This window comes from Anabrus simplex, chromosome 5 (genome assembly GCF_040414725.1).
Source record: "Anabrus simplex isolate iqAnaSimp1 chromosome 5, ASM4041472v1, whole genome shotgun sequence".
In the NCBI taxonomy this organism is placed as follows: domain Eukaryota; kingdom Metazoa; phylum Arthropoda; class Insecta; order Orthoptera; family Tettigoniidae; genus Anabrus; species Anabrus simplex.
The window spans coordinates 98840597-98860680 of record NC_090269.1 but is presented as its reverse complement, the minus strand read 5'-3'; the positions used below and the strand labels follow the sequence as shown (position 1 = coordinate 98860680).

Sequence of the window (20084 nt, the reverse complement as noted above, 5' to 3'; positions counted from 1 at the left end):
TCTAAAGATTGTTGGTTACAAGGATAATGTCGAGATAGAGGAAGAGACTAAGCCCAAAGAAGTAATAAAATTTACATATGATAACAATGACATTTACAATAAGATACAAAAGTTGAAAACTAGAAAAGCGGCTGGAATTGATCAGATTTCTGGTGATATACTAAAGGCAATGAGTTGGAATATAGTACCATATCTGAAGTACTTATTTGATTATTGTTTGGCCGAAGGAGCTATACCAGATGAATGGAGAGTTGCTATAGTAGCCCCTGTGTATAAAGGAAAGGGTGATAGACAAAGCTGAAAATTACAGGCCAGTAAGTTTGACATGCATTGTATGTAAGCTTTGGGAAGGCATTCTTTCTGATTATATTAGACATGTTTGTGAAATTAATAACTGGTTCGATAGAAGGCAATTCGGTTTTAGGAAAGGTTATTCCACTGAAGCTCAACTTGTAGGATTCCAGCAAGATATAGCAGATATCTTGGATTCTGGAGGTCAAATGGACTGTATCGCGATTGACATGTCTAAAGCATTTGATAGGGTGGATCATGGGAGACTACTGGCAAAAATGAGTGCAATTGGACTAGACAAAAGAGTGACTGAATGGGTTGCTATATTTCTAGAAAATAGATCTCAGAGAGTTAGAGTAGGTGAAGCTTTGTCTGACCCTGTAATAGTTGAGAGGGGAGTTCCTCAGGGCAGCGTTATCGGACCTTTATGTTTTCTTATATATATAAATGATATGAGTAAAGGAGTGGAATCAGAGGTAAGGCTTTTTGCGGATGATGTTATTCTCTATAGAGTGATAAATAAGTTACAAGATTGTGAGCAACTGCAACGTGACCTCGAAAATGTTGTGAGATGGACAGCAGACAATGGTATGTTGATAAACGGGGCTAAAAGTCAGGTTGAGTTTCACAAATAGGAAAAGTCCTCTCAGTTTTAATTACTGCATTGATGGGGTGAAAGTTCCTTTTGGGGATCATTTTAAGTATCTAGGTGTTAATATAAGGAAAGATCTTCACTGGGGTAATCACATAAATGGGATTGTAAATAAAGGGTACCGATCTCTGCACATGGTTATGAGGGTGTTGAGGGGTTGTAGTAAGGATGTAAAGGAGAGTGCATATAAGTCTCTGGTAAGACCCCAACTAGAGTATGGTTCCAGTGTATGGGACCCTCACCAGGATTACCTGATTCAAGAACTGGAAAAAATCCAAAGAAAAGCAGCTCGATTTGTTCTGGGTGATTTCCGACAAAAGAGTAGCGTTACAAAAATGTTGCAATGTTTGGGTTGGGAAGAATTGAGAGAAAGAAGAAGAGCTGCTCGACTAAGTGGTATGTTCCGAGCTGTCAGCGGAGAGATGGCGTGGAATGACAGTAGACGAATAGGTTTGAATGGCGTTTATAAAAGTAGGAAAGATCACAATATGAAGATAAAGTTGGAATTCAAGAGGACAAACTGGGGCAAATATTCATTTATAGGAAGAGGAGTTAGGGATTGGAATAACTTACCAAGGGAGATGTTCAATAAATTTCCAATTTCTTTGAAATCATTTCGGAAAGGGCTAGGAAAGCAACAGATAGGGAATCTGCCACCTGGGCGACTGCCCTAAATGCAGATCAGTATTGATTGATTGATTTTCCAGCAACACACTCCATTATCTTTTCATTTCACCTGTCATCCATTAATCATTGTCCCAGAGGAGTGCAACAGGCTTCGGTAGCCGGCACAGTTCCTATCCTCGCCGCGAAATTGGGGCTTCATTCATTCCATTGCTGATCCGGTCGAATGACTGGAAACAGACTGTGGATTTTAATTTTTCTCTAGCTGACGTCCCAGATACAGTAGTCTGGCGATGTACTGGAATTTATCCTCTTCCTCGATTTAGTCATCCTGCATCGAACTGTTTTCTAGTTTAGGCAATATTTTTTTCACTTCTGGGTGTACCAGAACCAGCAACATATTTGCTCCATTATCACCGAGTATCATTATGCAAACAATTTTTATACCTGGTCTTTAAGGTTAGCCACCTATCATGGTACCCCTCCACGATTTCCTGTTCGGCAAGGGTGCCTTCTTCGTGCCAGACGGAGTACTACACCCCACGAATTCTTTCATCGAGCCCGAATAACCATTCAGTTTTGTCCTCTAAGATCATGAATTATGCAGAAACCTCTTCTCTTGTGGGTTGTTCTACATTTAGTTTCTGCTCTGAGTCATTACCAGCCCATATGAACAATCGGTGCAATTGTGTTCAATCACTTTTCAACTTCTCAATTTCTGCCATATTTACGCAGAAACCTATCCTGTCACTATCGCCAGACGTTGAGGAAAGTGCTTATAATGTAATATGATTTAACCCGCGGTTACTCGCATGGTGAGCGCGGCGCTCACCTTCATAGTATATTGCTTCTTGTTGGAATATTACAAAACCTCCACCTTTGTAAGTCCCTGTACCTTTGTAACAGATTATTATGAAGGGGATGTGTCAGTCATTTTCATTATCTTTGAAGATAAACACCCGCAATTCATTATTAGGCACGGCAGTGTATGTTTGGTGAGCGGTGCGCTCAGTAGCGAGGAACTGTGCTACTTATATTTCGCTCATTGTAATAAGTCAGGTTTTGTTTTATGCTAGTGTTTAATGTGAAATGTTTATACTGTGAGTGTTGTTCGACAATATTTACAAGTTATTGTGGCATCCTGTGATCAGATACTTTCGTGGTTGTGTGGAACGAAGGAGGGAAGGTCTTGAACATCGAGACTGATGGTATGAAACAGATGAGGTTTACGGAAGTGTTTCAGAGTGTCTGCAAGTTCTGGGGAAGGAGAGGAACTTTAGTTTATAGCAAACTGTGATAACAATGTACATAGCTTGTTTTACGACCGGATGCCCTTCCTGACGCCAACCTCAGTAGAAGAGCTAATAAAGATTAAATAAATGATGGTGAACGAAGTTGGCTAAACAGGTGTAAGGAATCGGCTGTAGTCTGTGAATAGAAACTGCCTCGGTATTTGCCTGGAAGCGTAAACAGAAAACCATTCTCAGGACAGCTAACGGTGGGGATCAAACTCGCGCATCTCCCGAATGTTGAGCTTGCCTCCATAGCCACTCCACTCGGCCGTGTTCCTAAATAAATAACTATCTCAACTGGACATATTGAAAATACCTCCATATTCATATGGACATATTATAGCCTTTAGACATAAAGATGAGCGCTGCGCTCACCAGCGAGTAATGGCGCACGTAAAGACCTAGCGAGTAATGCTGGGTTAATATTAACACAGTTGATTCAATATAAACACTAGCTGGTGTCCTTAGCAACGTCCATAGGACGCCATGGGCACAGCCGATGGAATAAATGGTGTTTCTAAACACATCTTAAATAAGTGCTATAAACATTCAGCCACAGAATGATACAGAATTGTGTCAATGCCATGTCAAAGTCATGCCAGTTGACAAAGTACCAACACTGAAAGTAAGTTTACTTAATTCAAGCAATATCTTTAATATTGTGAAGAGTTTAAAGAGTAAATCAACAGAGTGTGAAACAGCAGGTTCACAGAGCCTGATTCTTAATTGAACAATTCATTATAATTGTTATCCACTGTATAGGTTTAAGCATAAATCTGTAAAATGTATTATTTTTCAATAAACAAGGGATAGTGGGAGTCTATCGAGAGAGTGCGGAGCGCACATTTAATACGGCATCTGCGCCAGAAACACATACTAAGCAATTCCCATTACAAATGTATTAGACATACTTAACAAATATTACGTCCTTAAAATTGATGTTTTGATATTCCACGACGTAAGAACTGCTTTGTTTAGCTGATAATCCTCCGGGGGTTAGGAATGAAATAACCACTTAGTTTAATGATCTTAAAAATAATTGAATCAAGTTTTGTTCTGTCATTCCTTTCTGTAAAGCAGCAATCTTCATATGATATGGGGTCAAAGCAAATATTGTGTGTGTTCCATGGCAGATAAATAAAAAAATTTAAAACATGAATTCCACGCTTCTAGCAAGAAGTTCAACACCAACATTTCACTGAAATTCGTAAAAACGTTCGATAGAGGGCAGCTCTCTCTCAAGATGCTTTGAGATTCAAGATGTTGTCTATTTGTCTAGAATTTTGAGCAAGAGAAATGTCCATCTCTGCTGTTCAGTAACTTTAAATGGGAAATAAAGCAGAGGAGTGATTGTTAACAAAGAGCTATTCTCCAGTGACCAACGTTCAGGAGACAAGAGCAGGGGTGCTTATATACGAGTATAACTTGCTGTAAAACTTGCGATATTTCAATTATTTCATTCCCTTGCAGAAACTGTTCAACGCAGCCATCCACTGCAGGCATTCCAACTACCCTTGTTTATTAGCCACCAAGTGTAATTTAGGTATATCAAAAAGAATCAATTGTGATTAATTTTCAAGCACTGCTGTCTAAAAACTCGAGTATGTCTACTCCGTCTTTCAATTTTTTCATTCTGAACTAATACTACAATAAAAATAATGCAAAAGCTACAGGAATAATTGATATTCACAGAAAGTGTTGTGTATGGTCAGCACAACCTAGTCTCCAGCCATTGATCTCATTTTACTAGTTCTACTGCATACTTCAATCCATCCAATTAAGATTTTAAATATTAAGTAAAAGATGTTTTTTTTTTTTTTTTTGACAAAATTGTCTATTAAGACTACCTTATAGAATTTTTCCCAAAATGTTAGAGGAAAATGTAGTGCAGCCATTACAGAAATACAATACCTACAAAAGAAAGCTGTCCAATAAAAAGTTCCACCCACCAAGTTCTCCATTTATTATTGTTTCATAATACAATACACCATTTACAATAAGCAAGTAAAAAATACGTAGAACAAAAACATTTCACGATTATGTGTTTGTATAAATCTTAAAAGAAAATCTGCAAAAAAGAACTAGCCTGAATGAAACAGACAAGTTGAAAATAAATTTTGACTTTTGGATATCTGTTATAGTAGGTGTGTTACAGTGAAGGTACAATGCTGTTCTTCTGTTTTGTCGAGTGTATGACATAACAGAAGTACAGGACTGTACTTCATGCATGCTTATCTGCAGCACCAGAACACTCCATCAAACATCAGCATTGTGTGCTTCATACAGATGCTAGTTTCCCACTGCAGCAGATCTACATGCAGCGATGACATTAATGAAACAACAAACGTGACATTAACCATGTATTTCAAAGTTCGATGGATAATGTGACACACGGCATCACCTAATGCAAATAGAGAAACTTAAGCCTGTCCAACCAACAAGTCGCATTAAATAACAAAACTAGCTTTGTCAAGTACTTGTACTATCATAAGTTACTACCGACTAATTCACTTGATCAATCCCTTGGCTCTGAACACATCTCTCATGAGTCCCTTAAGGTACTTTATCTCACGGGCCAAGTCACTCACTTTCTGGCGCAGTTCGTTGTTCTTATCCTCCAGTCCCTTCTCTTCATTCAAAATTACTTCTATTTCAGCTTTCTTCTTCTGGCGGTATCTTGTAGCAGCATTCTTGTTTTGCTCCTTCTTACGCATGCGCTTCTCCTCCTGCCCAGCACGAGCATAAGGCTTACTGCGCTTGCGACTGTTTGGGGTCTTCTGATTTCCAGGAGCTGGAGACTGCGCAGAAGGAATCCATTCAGAGTCTTCAACTAATTCATCCGAACTTTCAAAGCTGCTGTTTGAGCTGGTACAGGGACTGGGGGGTGCAAGAGAAGATAGTTCAGAAGAACAGGAGTCAACAGACGATGTGGTTACGCTCCATGCATCAGACACCGGCAAACTTGTTTCCAGATCTTCCACACAGGTACGTACAAGTTCATCTACATCTAACTCCTCGCGCACCAGATCAGGTACAATGGTGGTGACTGGTACCATCTGCTCCAACGTAATCAGAGATTCCTTCTTCGGAGGAAGTCTTATGGGAACCACCTGCTGCAATGTAGTGATGAGTAGCTGGCCCCCATTACCATCTTGAGCAAGGATATTCTGATACGAAGGCAGAGTTGGACTCTGAGGAGGCGTAAGCGTACCATTGTTCAGTTCAACTTCTCCATATACAGACTCGAACTCTTGTAGAAGAGCTTGAGTGTCATCGGGGACCATAAGCTGAGGTGGTTGTGGTGGTGGTAGTACAGTATTGCCCTTCGCCTCCACTTCAGCCAATAGTCTAACAGCCTCATTTGTTTCTCTCGAAAAGTGGCCAAATGTATGGGACTCCACTGCAGGCAAGTCCTCAAAAATAGGTAGATTGATTTTCTCCTCCAGCCAATCGGAAAAAGGCTCTGAAACAAAAGACAAATGTTCTCTCAAACTAAAATATCTAGATAAAAACAGGAGAATACTGTACACCAGATAGGTCTCTAGCATTACACTAATTCCATACATTTTATTTCACTCCAACAATAAGGTCTCAGGGAAGTATCATATCTGCTAAGAAAATGTACCTCCAACATACAAATTTCCTTTCTTGCATGCAATGGGAAGAGTTTGAAGTGTTTTGTATGTTCATTCACTGGCTTAAGCAAAAGGTCATAGAATTTTAGAACAAAATATTTTTACTTCACCCTACTATTTCCAAAACTCCTTAAAGATCAATATTGCAGTGATTACTGTAGTTTGTACATTCCTAGTTCACTCAAGGTCATTAAGTTTTCATCATAGTCAAATTTCAATTTTTCTGATAATTCTATCCATTTGAACACTACAAGAAAAAACAAAATGTAGCTTTGAATGATATCAATCTCATTTATGGTTCTGAGTACAAATGGTGATAAGGTACAGTATGTGTGGTATCATGCATTGGAAACTAGTATAATCTGTAGTATGGTTCAGGGAAGAAACCAAAACACTCCAGTTAACCAGATGATATCCAGGGCTGAACACAAATCTAAACATTGTTATGACAGACAGGACAGACAGTAAGGAACCATATACAGCCCAATAGTTCAGAAATTAAATTTGCAGTCCATGGTGACAGCAGACATCATTTGGAGGGTGACAATTACAGGCAATCATAACATGTATTGTACTCAAGTTTCTAAATGATCAACATGGATTTATAATGAACCTCCATCAAACATTTCACGTATGACTAATTATGGTGACTATGTCTTCGTATGAGCTATAACAGGAAGAAAGCTCCAACAAATTCCGTTAAGAGGGCCTAGGATTCAATTCCCAAATGGGCTGGAATTTATGCATGACTGACTAAATGCTCTTGCTAAGGAACTAGGCGATTTGGTTCGTCTTAACATACACCTCTTCATTATTAGTTCGGTACACTCCAGCTCACTCCCAGGGAGGGAGAGATTTCCCCCTACAAAGAAAATATTTAATTACTTGCTTAAAAACTACTTTAGACTAAAATGAACTATATAAGTGCCCTAACAAATATTTAATTGTTGAAAAATCCGGCTTTAATATTTCAATGCAGTACTTTGTACAAGAGCATACGAAGTGCTATCATGCTGTGATACAGAGCTTGTTTCTTCCTAATAACAAAGCTCTGGTTTTCGTTCATACAGTAACTTATACCTTAATACTGCGAGCCGTTTCCCAACAATCTCTGCCTGCACATAACTTTTTTTGTGTACAGGTAAACAGTAATTTACGAAGTTTACACATACTTAAGAGATTTAGAATATAAATTATAATACACTATTTTCTGTTAGGCTGGTTACAGCTTTTGAGGGATATAGTTGATATATGTACAGTTAATAGGTGACGGACTAAATCGCACTACATTACAGGTAATACCTACAGTCTTCACAGTGTTATGTCTTTTACAGCTGTTCATTATGATTGATGGTTATGAATTTCATGTTTTTGGTCCGTATTGAACAATAAATAAGTAATAATAATAATAACTTAAATGTTTCCACCTTTTCAATACAATATATTCACAAAATTACAAAATTATACCCCTAGATGGGTCGAAACTAGTACCGTATAATTTTGTAAATATATTGTATTGAAAAGGTGGAAACATTTAAGTTATTATTATTATTATTACTTATTGTTCATTATGATGCACAAGGAAGCAGATCATTACACACCCTGTCCCGGCTTTGCATAATTTGTGCGATTGAAATAAAAATCGTGTAGGTTCTACCTTGTTCAATACAAACACACTGTTAGATGGTTTTTGCAAGATATTTTTTTTTTATTGCAGAGCTAGTTTCGGCGCTCATTTAGACACCATCATCAGCTGCATAATAAGTAAAGAAAAACTTGGAGATATACCAAAATAAAACAACATATTGATATAATTAACTCCTTAATATCTATTTAATGTTAAGTTTAAAAACTCTAATTTACAACAAGATAACCCTTGTGAGTCAAATATAAAATATAATCTTTAAGTGATGAGTTGTCTTCAATATTCAGTGATGGCTATAATTCTGTACACTTGTAAACATCAAGTTCAAATACAATCTTAAAATGGGAATAATTAGAGCTGAATCAAGTCCTATAATGTTAAAATGTTCATTTCACAGATGCATTGCTAGCCTTGTGTTCATTAAATTGCTAAATTGCACAGTCTTCTGAAGTTTGATATGTGGAATTTTAGTTCTTATATGAAAGCCAAATGTTAATAAAAAGAAGGAAAAATTGATAAAAACCTGACTGGATCAAACTATTCGTGAAGAGGAGTCACCTCAACGACTGTACTTGGTGCAGCGACTGCATCACACCAGGTGTGTCTGCTCATGTCATGTACTAATGAAGCGCTAAGGGGAATGTTTCCGGAACGATGGCAATGTAGGAGAGGGTCTGGGGGGGGGGGGCGTTGTGGACGAAGGCAGTAGTATGAAAAACTTACGTAGAGTTAAAAAGACCCTTGAATTTTCTGGAATTCTTAGCTTGTCAAGTAACAGAATCTTTTTTAGGGGCTTTACGTCGCACCGACACAGATAGGTCTTATGACGACGATGGTATAGGAAAGGCCTAGGAGTTGGAAGGAAGCGGCCGTGGCCTTAATTAAGGTACAGCCCCAGCATTTGCCTGGTGTGAAAATGGGAAACCAAGGAAAACCATCTTCAGGGCTGCCGATAGTGGGATTCGAACCTACTATCTCCCGGATGCAAGCTCACAGCTCCGCGCCTCTACGCGCACGGCCAACTCACCCGGTAGTAACAGAATCAAGCAATCGTATAATACTTCGGGTTTCTCCAAAATTTCATTCAAATTTAGTTTAGCGTTATAATACTCGTCTAAATGTATTAGACACACTTCTGTAATGTCAAGCCTCTGTCTCGTAGCGAGTGTTTCTATGATTGAAATAATAACATTAAGTTATTTATTAGACCACCTAATACAAAATCGTCTTGGATTTTGTATTGATTAGGTGGTCTAATAAATAACTTAATGTTATTATTTCAATCAAATATCATCAATACGGACCAAAAATGATATTTATTACATGTAATGTTTCTATGATCTCAAGATCGTGATCTACGTCTGAATTTAGGTTTGTATTCATGGAAATTTTGGCCTATGGCTGAAAATCGATATTTCACAGCGTTTAGGTGTTCTTGATATCCGACATTAAAGCTACGTCCAGTATGCCCTATATATCTGCTCCCACAGTCTTTGCATTCAAACCCATATACACCTGATTTAGAGTATGGGTTGACCTTATTAACAGTTGTTGCATTATGCAAAACTTCTGTACTTCTGATATCTGTTTTGAACGCAATCCTAATATTACACTTCTTGAAAATATTCGTAACTCTATAAACTGCTTTATTGAATGTGAAGGTCATGATTTCTTTTACTTCTTGTTTAACTTTAGTCAGGGTTGTGTGAGGGCGATATTTAAATTTACTTATTCGCTCTATAAAATTCCCTTTAAAGCCATTAGCCTTAGCCATAGACCAAATAACGTTCAGTTCCTTGTCCAGGTCTCACTTGGACATTGGTACACTAAATGCGCGATTAACCAAGCTGTTATAGGTCGCGCATTTGTGAGCTGTCATATTGTAACAAGTTTGTGCAGGCTTCCTGTAAATGCTAAAAGAAACTGAAGAGGAATAATGCCTACTGATCTTTAGGTCAAGATAATTAATGGATTTTTCTATTTCAGATTCCAAAGTAAATTTTATATCAGTGTCTATTGTGTTGAGATTACTCAGACTCACAAGGGTTATCTTGTTGTAAATTAGAGTTTTTAAACTCAACATTCAACAGATATTAAGGAGTTGCTTATATCAACATGTTTTATATTGTTAAATCTTCAAGTCTTTCTTTACTTATTATGCAGCTGATGATGTCTAAATGAGCGCCGAAACTAGTTCTGCAATAAATAAAAAAGTATATGTTGTAAAACCAACATAACAGTATTTGTATTTAACAAGGTGGAACCTACAAGATTTTTATTCCAATTGTAATCTCAGTTCAATACGGGCAAGTAAGATGAATTTCGTCATGCTTAATAATTTTTACGATGTCATTCTGAAACATCTTTTTTTTGGTATGTGAACTTCCCAACCTACCCACACTTTCCATAAGAAGAGGTTCTCATCAATTGAGACTGCCATCAGGCGTATAAGCTCCAAACATTGTGCTCCAGGTGGTAAAATACTGGCTTTGTCTTGGTAAATTTAGGAAGAAATTAGTCCATTATAGCCTCACTGATAGAGGAATGTAAATAAAACGCTGAGGAGGAGGAACCTCTTCTCTATCATCACCTCATAGAAAATAGACGTAGCCAACAAGTGACTGCGAGGAAAATAATTTCCTAATTTAGGTTTCTGTACAATCCCCTACAGCAGCAGTATGCCCATAAGAAGCTTTATTTCGTCCTTATTTGTCGCGAATCAGTCTTGATCTCTACTCCTTCGTTTCATCTTGTTAAACTGGGGTTTATGTGCGACTTTCTGCTGAGCAAAAAGAATTTGTCTGTTCAACTCAGTCATAAAAAAAATTCAAATATTTTGCTCTGTTTTGTATTCCCTAACAACTCCGCCTTTACCCCATGATGGAATTTTGGATCAAAGCGGGACCTTTTTCCATTTTCGGTCAAATTTGACAAAGAACTTGCATTGGTTGGAATATCAGTATTACCATCACTACTGTCACTGTCATGATAGCTACTTGAACTGGAATCGAATATGTGTTCTCTTTCGCGACTGCTGCTCATTTGCATAAGCTGGGCCCGAACCCTGTACATTCGAGCCAGCAGTACTTGTTCCAGGTAAATTCCTGTCAACTGCAAAATCTCCCTTCAGCAGAACTTACTTCACTAAGATCACTATCCTCTGCACTAAATTCCAACATTTCATTTAATGTTGGCTCATAATAATCCTCTAACAGTGCTGTCCGGTAATTCCTTTTATGCATTTTAGCAAAAAAATGTAAGAAAGTTAGGAAGGAAATCATGAATTGTGCCTGGATCACAGAACACATGCGTGTGATAATGTTATGTAAATTGCAGTAAATACACACTTGTGTTGTGAAGGAAGAACTCAAGCCTGAGGATAATAAATTAAGTCACAATTCTAATGTGTCATCATGAGAAGTTTGTTTAGTATAATTTATGTCCAGAAATCCCTTCTATAGCAATATTATTGCATTCAAGGGATTATACATTGGTACTGGAAGACCATACTTGAAAAAATTCACATCAGAGGGCAGACTCATCCAGAACACGAGGCTGAAAAAGAAACAAACCCCTCCAGGTAGGCAGCTAAGAAAAAGAATCTGCGGATATATATCTGCATTCCGCACTGAGCAAGACTTGTAGCCACAGATCCCGTCGCATCACCCACAGAAAGGGTTAACCACTGATCAAACACGCAATAAGGAATGCATCCCTCAATATAGGATTGTCTGGAAGTGCATCCAGCTTTCAAAATTGGACAAATCCACAAAGTGCCGAACAGAATTATTTCTATTACTGAATCATTTTGTGAAAATTTTCTGCTCAGAAATTTTACTGTGAAATTAGAATCCATATATCTTTCATATTAAATTAAACGTTACACGTACAATTACTCACTATACTAAACCAAATCAAACCAAACCAAGTCCTATCAAGAGACTGCTGCCCAGCCTGAAGACTTGTACATTGTCAGTGATTCAGAGTTAGCAAGAAAAATCCTCTTGGCAGTTATTCTAGGCCTTCTTAATGGGGGTAGGTAAAATTATAATTTAAAAAATCTAAATGAGTAGGAATTTGACATAAAAATGTAGTTTTCAAGATTTGTATTTTTAATCCATTTTTAATGCCCATACTGTAAATGGAAGTACAATATGAAAACTACCAAAATCTACCTTTGCTACTCAAGCACCATCATATGATGGTGACAGTTTCAATTCCTCTCTCAACACAAACAGAAAATAAAAATATTTAGCCAACAAACAAATTTTGAAAATGAGGGAACAATAATAAAACAAATTATCTTAAAAAAGCCAAAATGGACACACATGCATCAAAAGAGAATGCCAGGTACCTGAGTAGAGAACACTTTAAATTTATATGCACTTGCAGAACCCCTTTAACAGAAAGAAGTTGAATGGAAACGCTTCCTTAAAAATGTAGAGGAATTAATTGAAGAGCAGCTTGTCGTAAAAATGAATCGTGAAGGGCTTGAAACATACTGGGTGGGTCTACTTAGCCATTCCCTTCTTCTGCATACATTTTCAAGACTGTTCAGGTAACGTAGTGTACTAAAGGCTAGCATTTAACTCCAGTTTTTGTGCATATAGCAGCACTTCAAACACATACCACACATTACACTACCGATCACCACACAAACACATGAGAGTGAATACATCTTTCAACCTAGGGTAGGCAACAGAAGAGGTAGTGGGGGTGGTGTTGATTGTTTTAAGAGGAAGTACAACTAGGCAACCATCCTCTATATAACACAAAGAGAAAAATGGAAGGGATCCGACACTTCGAAAAATTTAGGTATCGGCCAAAGAAAGATACGGGCCACGAAGGGCATGAAAACGGAACACTCCCCAGCCTTCGGATACCTCATAGCGCCGGGGTCGGAAAAGAAGAGTTGACCAAGGGTGGTTGGATAGGATAGACGAAAATGAGGAGCCTGGCACAAGTAAGTGGAAGCAATGCTACGACTCAGCTAAGGGCCCCATGGTACCAACCCACACTCCAAAGTTCAGAGGCACTGGGGACCCTTTTAGTCTCCTCTTACGGCAGGCAGGGGATATCGTGGATGTCATTCTACCACCCCCACCCACAGGAAGATCGTCTTGTCATTAAACAGGAGCAAGCCCACATGTACAACACTGTTTGCACCCATGACCCCCACCAGGATGTGGGAAAAGCAGTAGCAGAAGGTGATTTGTTACCCTACCTGAAGCCTACAATAAGCAAAATGACCTGTGTATCATATAGTTCAGGTCTTCCTGCAAAGTGAAGACAAAACAAAGATCCCATACTGAGGTAGAATTATGCTAAACCAGGAAATCAATCAGGACAACAGACAGCTAACCAAACCACTTTAACATTAGCGTTAAATCAAACTAAGAGGGTCACTTTCCAACCCAAAGCTACTTAAGACATTAAGAATCTACAGAAGCACTCACAATTCAAACATTTTTTTGAGAATTATTAGAACAGGGTTCAAAATGTGTGTTTATTAGAAATCATGAATTGGTTAGTTCCAGGAAATGAATATTTAAGGATTTCTACACAGTTAAGAACACCACTAAAAAGGGAAGGTCTTCAATTTTTAAAGTTCACCTTCGAACTAAATGCCAACCCCTATTCCTTTTAGTTTCAAGATGGAGAAAAAACGTAATATTACGAAATGGCAAGAGGGTGGTATTGACGGCAGTAGAACTTCTGAATCATTATTTGTTTTTCACTATCACTGAAATAAGTCTTCATACCTTCGTGTGATATACCGACGCATAAAGGAATGAAAAAACAGAGGAAATGCCCAAATCCACAATATGTCACAAAATAGTCTCAAGTTTTACTGTAACTGCTCAGTGACAAAAAAAATGTAGCAATAACACAGCATAACATAAATAATCTTAATTCTTTTGTGAAAAGAAAATGCATGTCTGGAATGAGCACATTTCAAAAAACTTCTAAAAACAGGGTCATAATTATTATGGATTAAACTCAGGCTGCCATGAAAATATCTAGTTTCAATTTTTTCTTTTAGAAAAAATATTCATAATTGGTTAATTGTTGTAAAAAGTAGTTACAACCTGTTTAATGGGACCGGTTTCAACACATTTAGAGTGTCATCATCAGCCAATTAGCCAATTGCCACGATGTGATACAATGTTAATATTTTGCCTATGTTTAATATGTTAGTTATTGTTAAGATCTTCGCTAATTGGCTGATGACACTCTAAATGTGTTGAAACCGGTCCCATTAAACAGGTTGTAACTACTTTTTACTACGGAGTATTGAAAGGTGGATCCTTCCCTATAATTTTGTACATCTTATTTTCTCTATTCAATACGGAACAATCATGAAGTTTTTAACTTTAAATGGTTAATTGTTGGCAAGTACATTCTAGAAGTCTTCATGTTGATATTTTCTACAAATCAGTTACACCACAACAGTATAATCAACCTAAATAATATACACTTTCACTGTTCTAGCAGTCACTAAATTTAAAATCTGCTATTTTGACACATACTTTGCTGTGTAGCTGGTAGTAGGTAGGGACCCCTCTTCAGAGGCAACCCTGCCCAGGGAGTGGCGCCCCTGCCTATGCGAGTCCCAGAGCACACTGACCGAGTGTGTAACATCTGATATGGGTCCCGGATCAGGGTTACTAGTGAAGACCTCAACGGCATCTCCGACAGAGAAGTGGACTTCAGTATGGTGGAGATGGCGGCAGGGGCAAACCTGTAGCGTCTGTACTCCAGAGGAGTCTCCATGTTAGGGGCGGCCTAATTTTGAACCTGGCAGTAGGTATAAAATGCCTTAGGGTATGGCGAGCCCATCGTAACAATGGCCTATATGGATAAAGCAGATAGGGTGCCTCGGAAAAGGTTAGGGCGCCCCCTGCTAAAAGCGACGTGCAGCTCTTTGGGTGTTGGGGGAACTGTGAGCAGCGGGCAACCAGCACCAAACTACATCAAGATTGCAACAGCAAATGTCCTGACACTGACGGGAAAGACAGAAGGACTGGTTGACTTCATGAAAGAAAAAGATACAGCCACACCTGGACTGTGAGTCCAAGAAGAGGGGTACGGAAGAGATAACTCCGAAAGGATACAGGCTGTATTACAGCGGAGGACCTGAGGCAAAAAATGGAGTGGCCATCAAACTTGAAAAGAAATCCATGAATGTGGAATATACAAAACGCATCAGCGATAGGATGATAAGTCATGAGACTCCATTTTGAAAATGGAATGAGAGATCTATTTCAGTTGTATGAACATCTAGAAAATTTTTTAGAGGACATGGAGAGACAGATAAAAGATAAGGAAGTGCTACTGATGCAAGATCTAAATGCAAAAGTTGGAATGAAAAGACAAGGAAAGGAAGATGTTGTAGGGCCCTTTGGATATGGAAATGTAAATCCAGATGGCAAGTTGTTGTTGGATTTTTTGAATGAGGAACCAAATGATTGTTGGAAACACCTGGTTTAAGAAGAACAGTCAGAAGATTACAAGGTATGGTTGGGGAGACAAACAAAGACCATCATTGATTATATAATCATACAGAAAGAACACCAGAAAAACCTTTTAGATGTTCAGCCATGCCTCAAGAAGCCTTTGGGGGAGATCATAAGAGTTATGATGGGAAAACAAAGTGGGAATGATTGAAAAAAACTCATTAAGAAGAAAGAAAAGAAAGTATGGAATATGAAGGAGAAAATCATACAAGAAGAATTTCAAAGGGAAATAATACCCTTGATACCCAGAACGGAGATGGGAAATGTTGAAGATTAATGGAAAAGATTTAAGGAAGCACTGGTTGGATGTGCAGAAAGGATATGTGGTAGAACATCGGGTAATGTGAAAGACAAAGAGGCACACTGGTGGAATGATAGGCTAAAGATTAACCCTTAACACCCGACTGTCCACTTTGCTTTCCGGTCCTTAACGCCCGAAAGCGCCTGGTTACATTATCTGCACACGTGTGCGATATATGCGAAAGTTTTGTACTTTTTTCTGCAGTGAATTGTTTATAAGGCATTTATGAACATGCAGTAAAATCTACATGGCTTAGGAAATGAAAGAGCGATAATCTGTCTTGAAGTTGTCTAGGCAAAACGGTCTTGAACTTCCGCGAGCGCGAGTCAGCTATTTCATACGTAAACACGACAGGATTGAATACTGCAGATATTGAAACTGAGCTGAATACAGGCGAAACTATGACACAGAATCGTTGAGTAGGGGTGGAGGTGAATTTTTAATGAGTAAATAACATATCAACACATAATTTTAGTGATAACAGTGATATAAGTGAAAACCGATATGGAGAATTCAGACATGATGGCGATGTGGCAGCAGTTCAAGTAACACAAACATTTCGTTTCGTTATTCCAAATGATTATATGGATGATGTTGAGCCTGTCCATAATTTTGAAATAGTATTATGGGAAAAAAGATTATTTTTACAAACGTTAGGAGGAGATAATATATTCAATGATATAACCAATTACGTATATATCAAAGCAGCAATCAAACAGGTGCATTCCAGTAAAATAGATATAGAATTGGAAGGCACTTGCTCAGAGGAAATAAAGGCTGATATACATGATCACCATTTCACTTCCAGAATTACATGATTATTGGTTTAGGGCGATTCAGACATGAGAATGTGGCAAATACAGCCTACCACAGTGTCAAGTATCACCAGCAGGTGATGGAGGTTTGAACCAACAACGCTGACTCGAATAGAGAAATGGATGCGATGGTAAGTTTTCTAATATTTGAAAATGTGAATATATTGTGATCAATAGTTTTTATAATATTAAACTTTTTCTGAAACAATGTGCTCTGCTTTAATGTTTCCTAAATAATAGGTTGAAACCTGGGGATAACTGGAGTGAAAATGGGGGCAGGAAAGGGTTAAAGTGAAGGAAAAGAAAATGGCATGGAAAGCACGGAAAACATCTAAGACTGACGAAAAGTAGAAGAAAATATGTGCAGGCAAAGAATTTAACCAAAAAAGTAGCAGAGGAAGAAAAGTGGGGCCTTATTCGCACAGAAATTGAGAGATGACATGCAGGGCAGCAAGAAATTACTGTATGGTAATTTAAGAAACAAGAGATTTGTGAAAGATGAAGGTGGCATAATATTAACAAAGCTAAAAGAAATAATAGATGGAGAGAGTACTTTCAGAAGTTGCTGAACAGGAGAACTAGCCTAATGACAGTCATTCAATGGACAACCAGGAAAGGCAATTAGTTGATGAAGAAATGGATAAAGAAATTACAATGAATGAAATTGAAATGGCAGTAAGAAAGATGAAGAATGAAAAAAACTGCTGGAATAGATGAAATTTCAGTGGAGATTATAAAGGCAAGTGGAGCTGTAGGCCTGCAGTGGACATATCGAGTTCTCAGGATTGTGTGGGAGCATAAGAAGGTCCCTGAGAAATGGCAAAAAGGAATAATCACCCCCATTTTCAAGAAAGGTGATAAAGTATTGAAATACAGGGGAATTACTCTGATGTCCCATGTTGCTAAGATAATGGAGATGATACTGGAAAGTAGGATAAGGTTGAAGATTGAAAATCAGATACAGGAAAATAGGTTTGGTTTCAGAAGTGGAAGGTCAACAATAGAGCCCATTTTCATTATGAGACAACTAACAGAAAAGCAATGGGAGTATGGGAATGATATGGTGATGATGACTTTCATTGACAATGAATTGGCATATGACAAGTGTCTCCAACACTAAAGTTTGGGACAGTCTTGTGCAAAAAGGAATTGGACAGGGATTAATAAAAATGATCAGGGCAGTTTGTAAGGAATGTTGTAGTTGCATGCAAACACAAGTTGGCAGGACAAGTTGGTTCAAAATCACTAGTGGGCTGAGACAGGGAAATGTTCTATTGCCAATCCTGTTTAAAATGGTAATTAACATCATGAGAACAGTAACCAAGATATGGAGGAAGAGGAAATGAAGGTTCAAGAACAGTTGGGTGTGATGAATGGGAAAATTGAAGAATGTAGATTGAAAATAGGTATAGAAAAGAGTAAAACTCTTGGTATGACTAGAGGGGAGAAAGAAGGGAAAGGTCAGATTAGACTTACAGACAAGCCCCTGGAAGTAGTGGAGATGTTCAAATACCAGCGGACTGAATTAATGGAGAATGCTCGACTGGATGCTGAGATTAGTAATGAGATTAGTAAAGAGGATTGAAGCTGGAAGCCGTTTCTATCAGAGTGTAAGAAACATGTTATGGGTCAGAGATGTGCCAATGGAAGCAAAGGAAACTGTACAAGATGTATTATGTACCCATAACAACTTACGGAGCAGAAACTTTGAAAACGACAAACAAGGATGAAAGTCTAATACAGGCAACTGAAATGAAGTTCTTGAGGAGTTTGATACACAAGAGTAGAAGAGACAAAATAAGGAATGAGAAAATCCGGGAAGAAACTGTAGTGGAAAAAATGAACAGAATACAGAAGAGCTGACTAAGATGGTTTGGGCACATAAACCGAATGAGTGATGAAAGAATGCCAAAAAAGGTGATGGAAATGCATATGCAAGGAAGGAGAGGCCGTGGACGACCACAATTGAGATGGAAGGACATAATCCAATGCAGTATTATAGAAAAAGCTGGACTGGAACAGTGTTGGAGGAGTGGTGGAAAGACCGAAGAAAGTGGAGAGGAACCATATTTGCCCCTACCCAGCTACAGCTGGATAAAGGGCAATGATAATTATTACTATCATTCTGCTGTAAGCAGAAAATGGTTCTTTATAGCCTGGTAGAGGTCTAATTCATTTTTACGACGTCCAGATTCATAACTTTTTACTCGAACAAAAGTGGACTCTAGGTAATTACTTCTGCTTGTTTGAAACTTGCAATACCTCTTTGTTAAGTAGAACTTTTGCATATGAAAAAGTAATTACACAATGTTGCACAACAGCTATGTTACTGAACTTCCCTTTTGATGCCAAACTTTGATCAGAAGTTTCAAGAGCCAGGGCATTCTACAATGGAATGGGACAGTATTTGTATTACCACAGATCATTAGGAAGAAATTATGTCTGTTCACTATTCATGACTAAATATCTACACTTTCCAGTTAGCTTTTTCAGCAAGAAGACTCCCACAAAGTGAAAGCACTCAAGTTTGATTATTTCACCCAACTTTCCTCTTTCTCCAGCTCTGTTTTACAAAACAAGATAAAGGACAGCTAAGGAATGAAAGTAAATTTATCATAAAGTATTTCATATTTGAGAAAGACAATCCTGAATTACAGGTATGGGCATTTTGCAACCTATTCTGGAATTACTATTTTTGTCTGAGGTCACACTACAGGAGTCTTTCCCCACATCGGATCAGAAATTAGAGAATTTAATGTCCTTTAGTGATGAAGTCATTCCTGCAGAGTTTTAAGCTTGGTTATCAACAGCCAGAAAAAACAAAGCCATTTATTAGCGGATCTTAAGGAACATTGCAAATAAAGCTTTCCCCAGCCTATCCCAATTATTTCTGGGGTTATGGAGCCACCCAGGCTCATGGTCTGGCCAGGTGTTTAAGATCAGATGCAGTTCCCGATGACACATGCTTTTTGTAATGAAAATCTCATCCCAGCATCGACAGAGATTCAAACCTCAGCCTTCCGAGAAGGATGCCAGCAACAACTAAGCCACTGAGCTAATCATGCCCCATCCCCAGTAAAAAAATGCAATTACAGCCCTAAACCTATGAGGTGTAACAAAACAAAAATAATAAGTACATCATTATGCCATGTACATATTTTAAAGGTTGCACTGAAATAGTAAGATATCTTAAAACTAATTTTGGGCTTAGTGACATCACAACCTTAAGATGCCTCTGTGAATAAGTGACAAGAGTATGGCCTCCAGATCCCGAGATAGCAGTTCAAACCCGGTAGAGGTAGATTTCTGAAG

General features: G+C 38.2%; 1 protein-coding gene across 2 annotated transcripts in view; it reads right to left on the bottom strand.

Annotated features, from left to right (window-relative positions):
- Positions 1–4791: 4791 nt before the first annotated feature.
- Positions 4792–20084, bottom strand: part of crc (bZIP transcription factor crc) — a 79651-nt gene continuing 64358 nt past the window's right edge. For both annotated transcript variants that reach the window (XM_067147046.2, XM_067147047.2), the window contains one exon: positions 4792–6322. In XM_067147046.2, the coding sequence (XP_067003147.2) occupies positions 5367–6322 (956 nt within the window). In that variant the 3' untranslated portion in view covers positions 4792–5366. The remainder of the gene's footprint in view (positions 6323–20084) is intronic.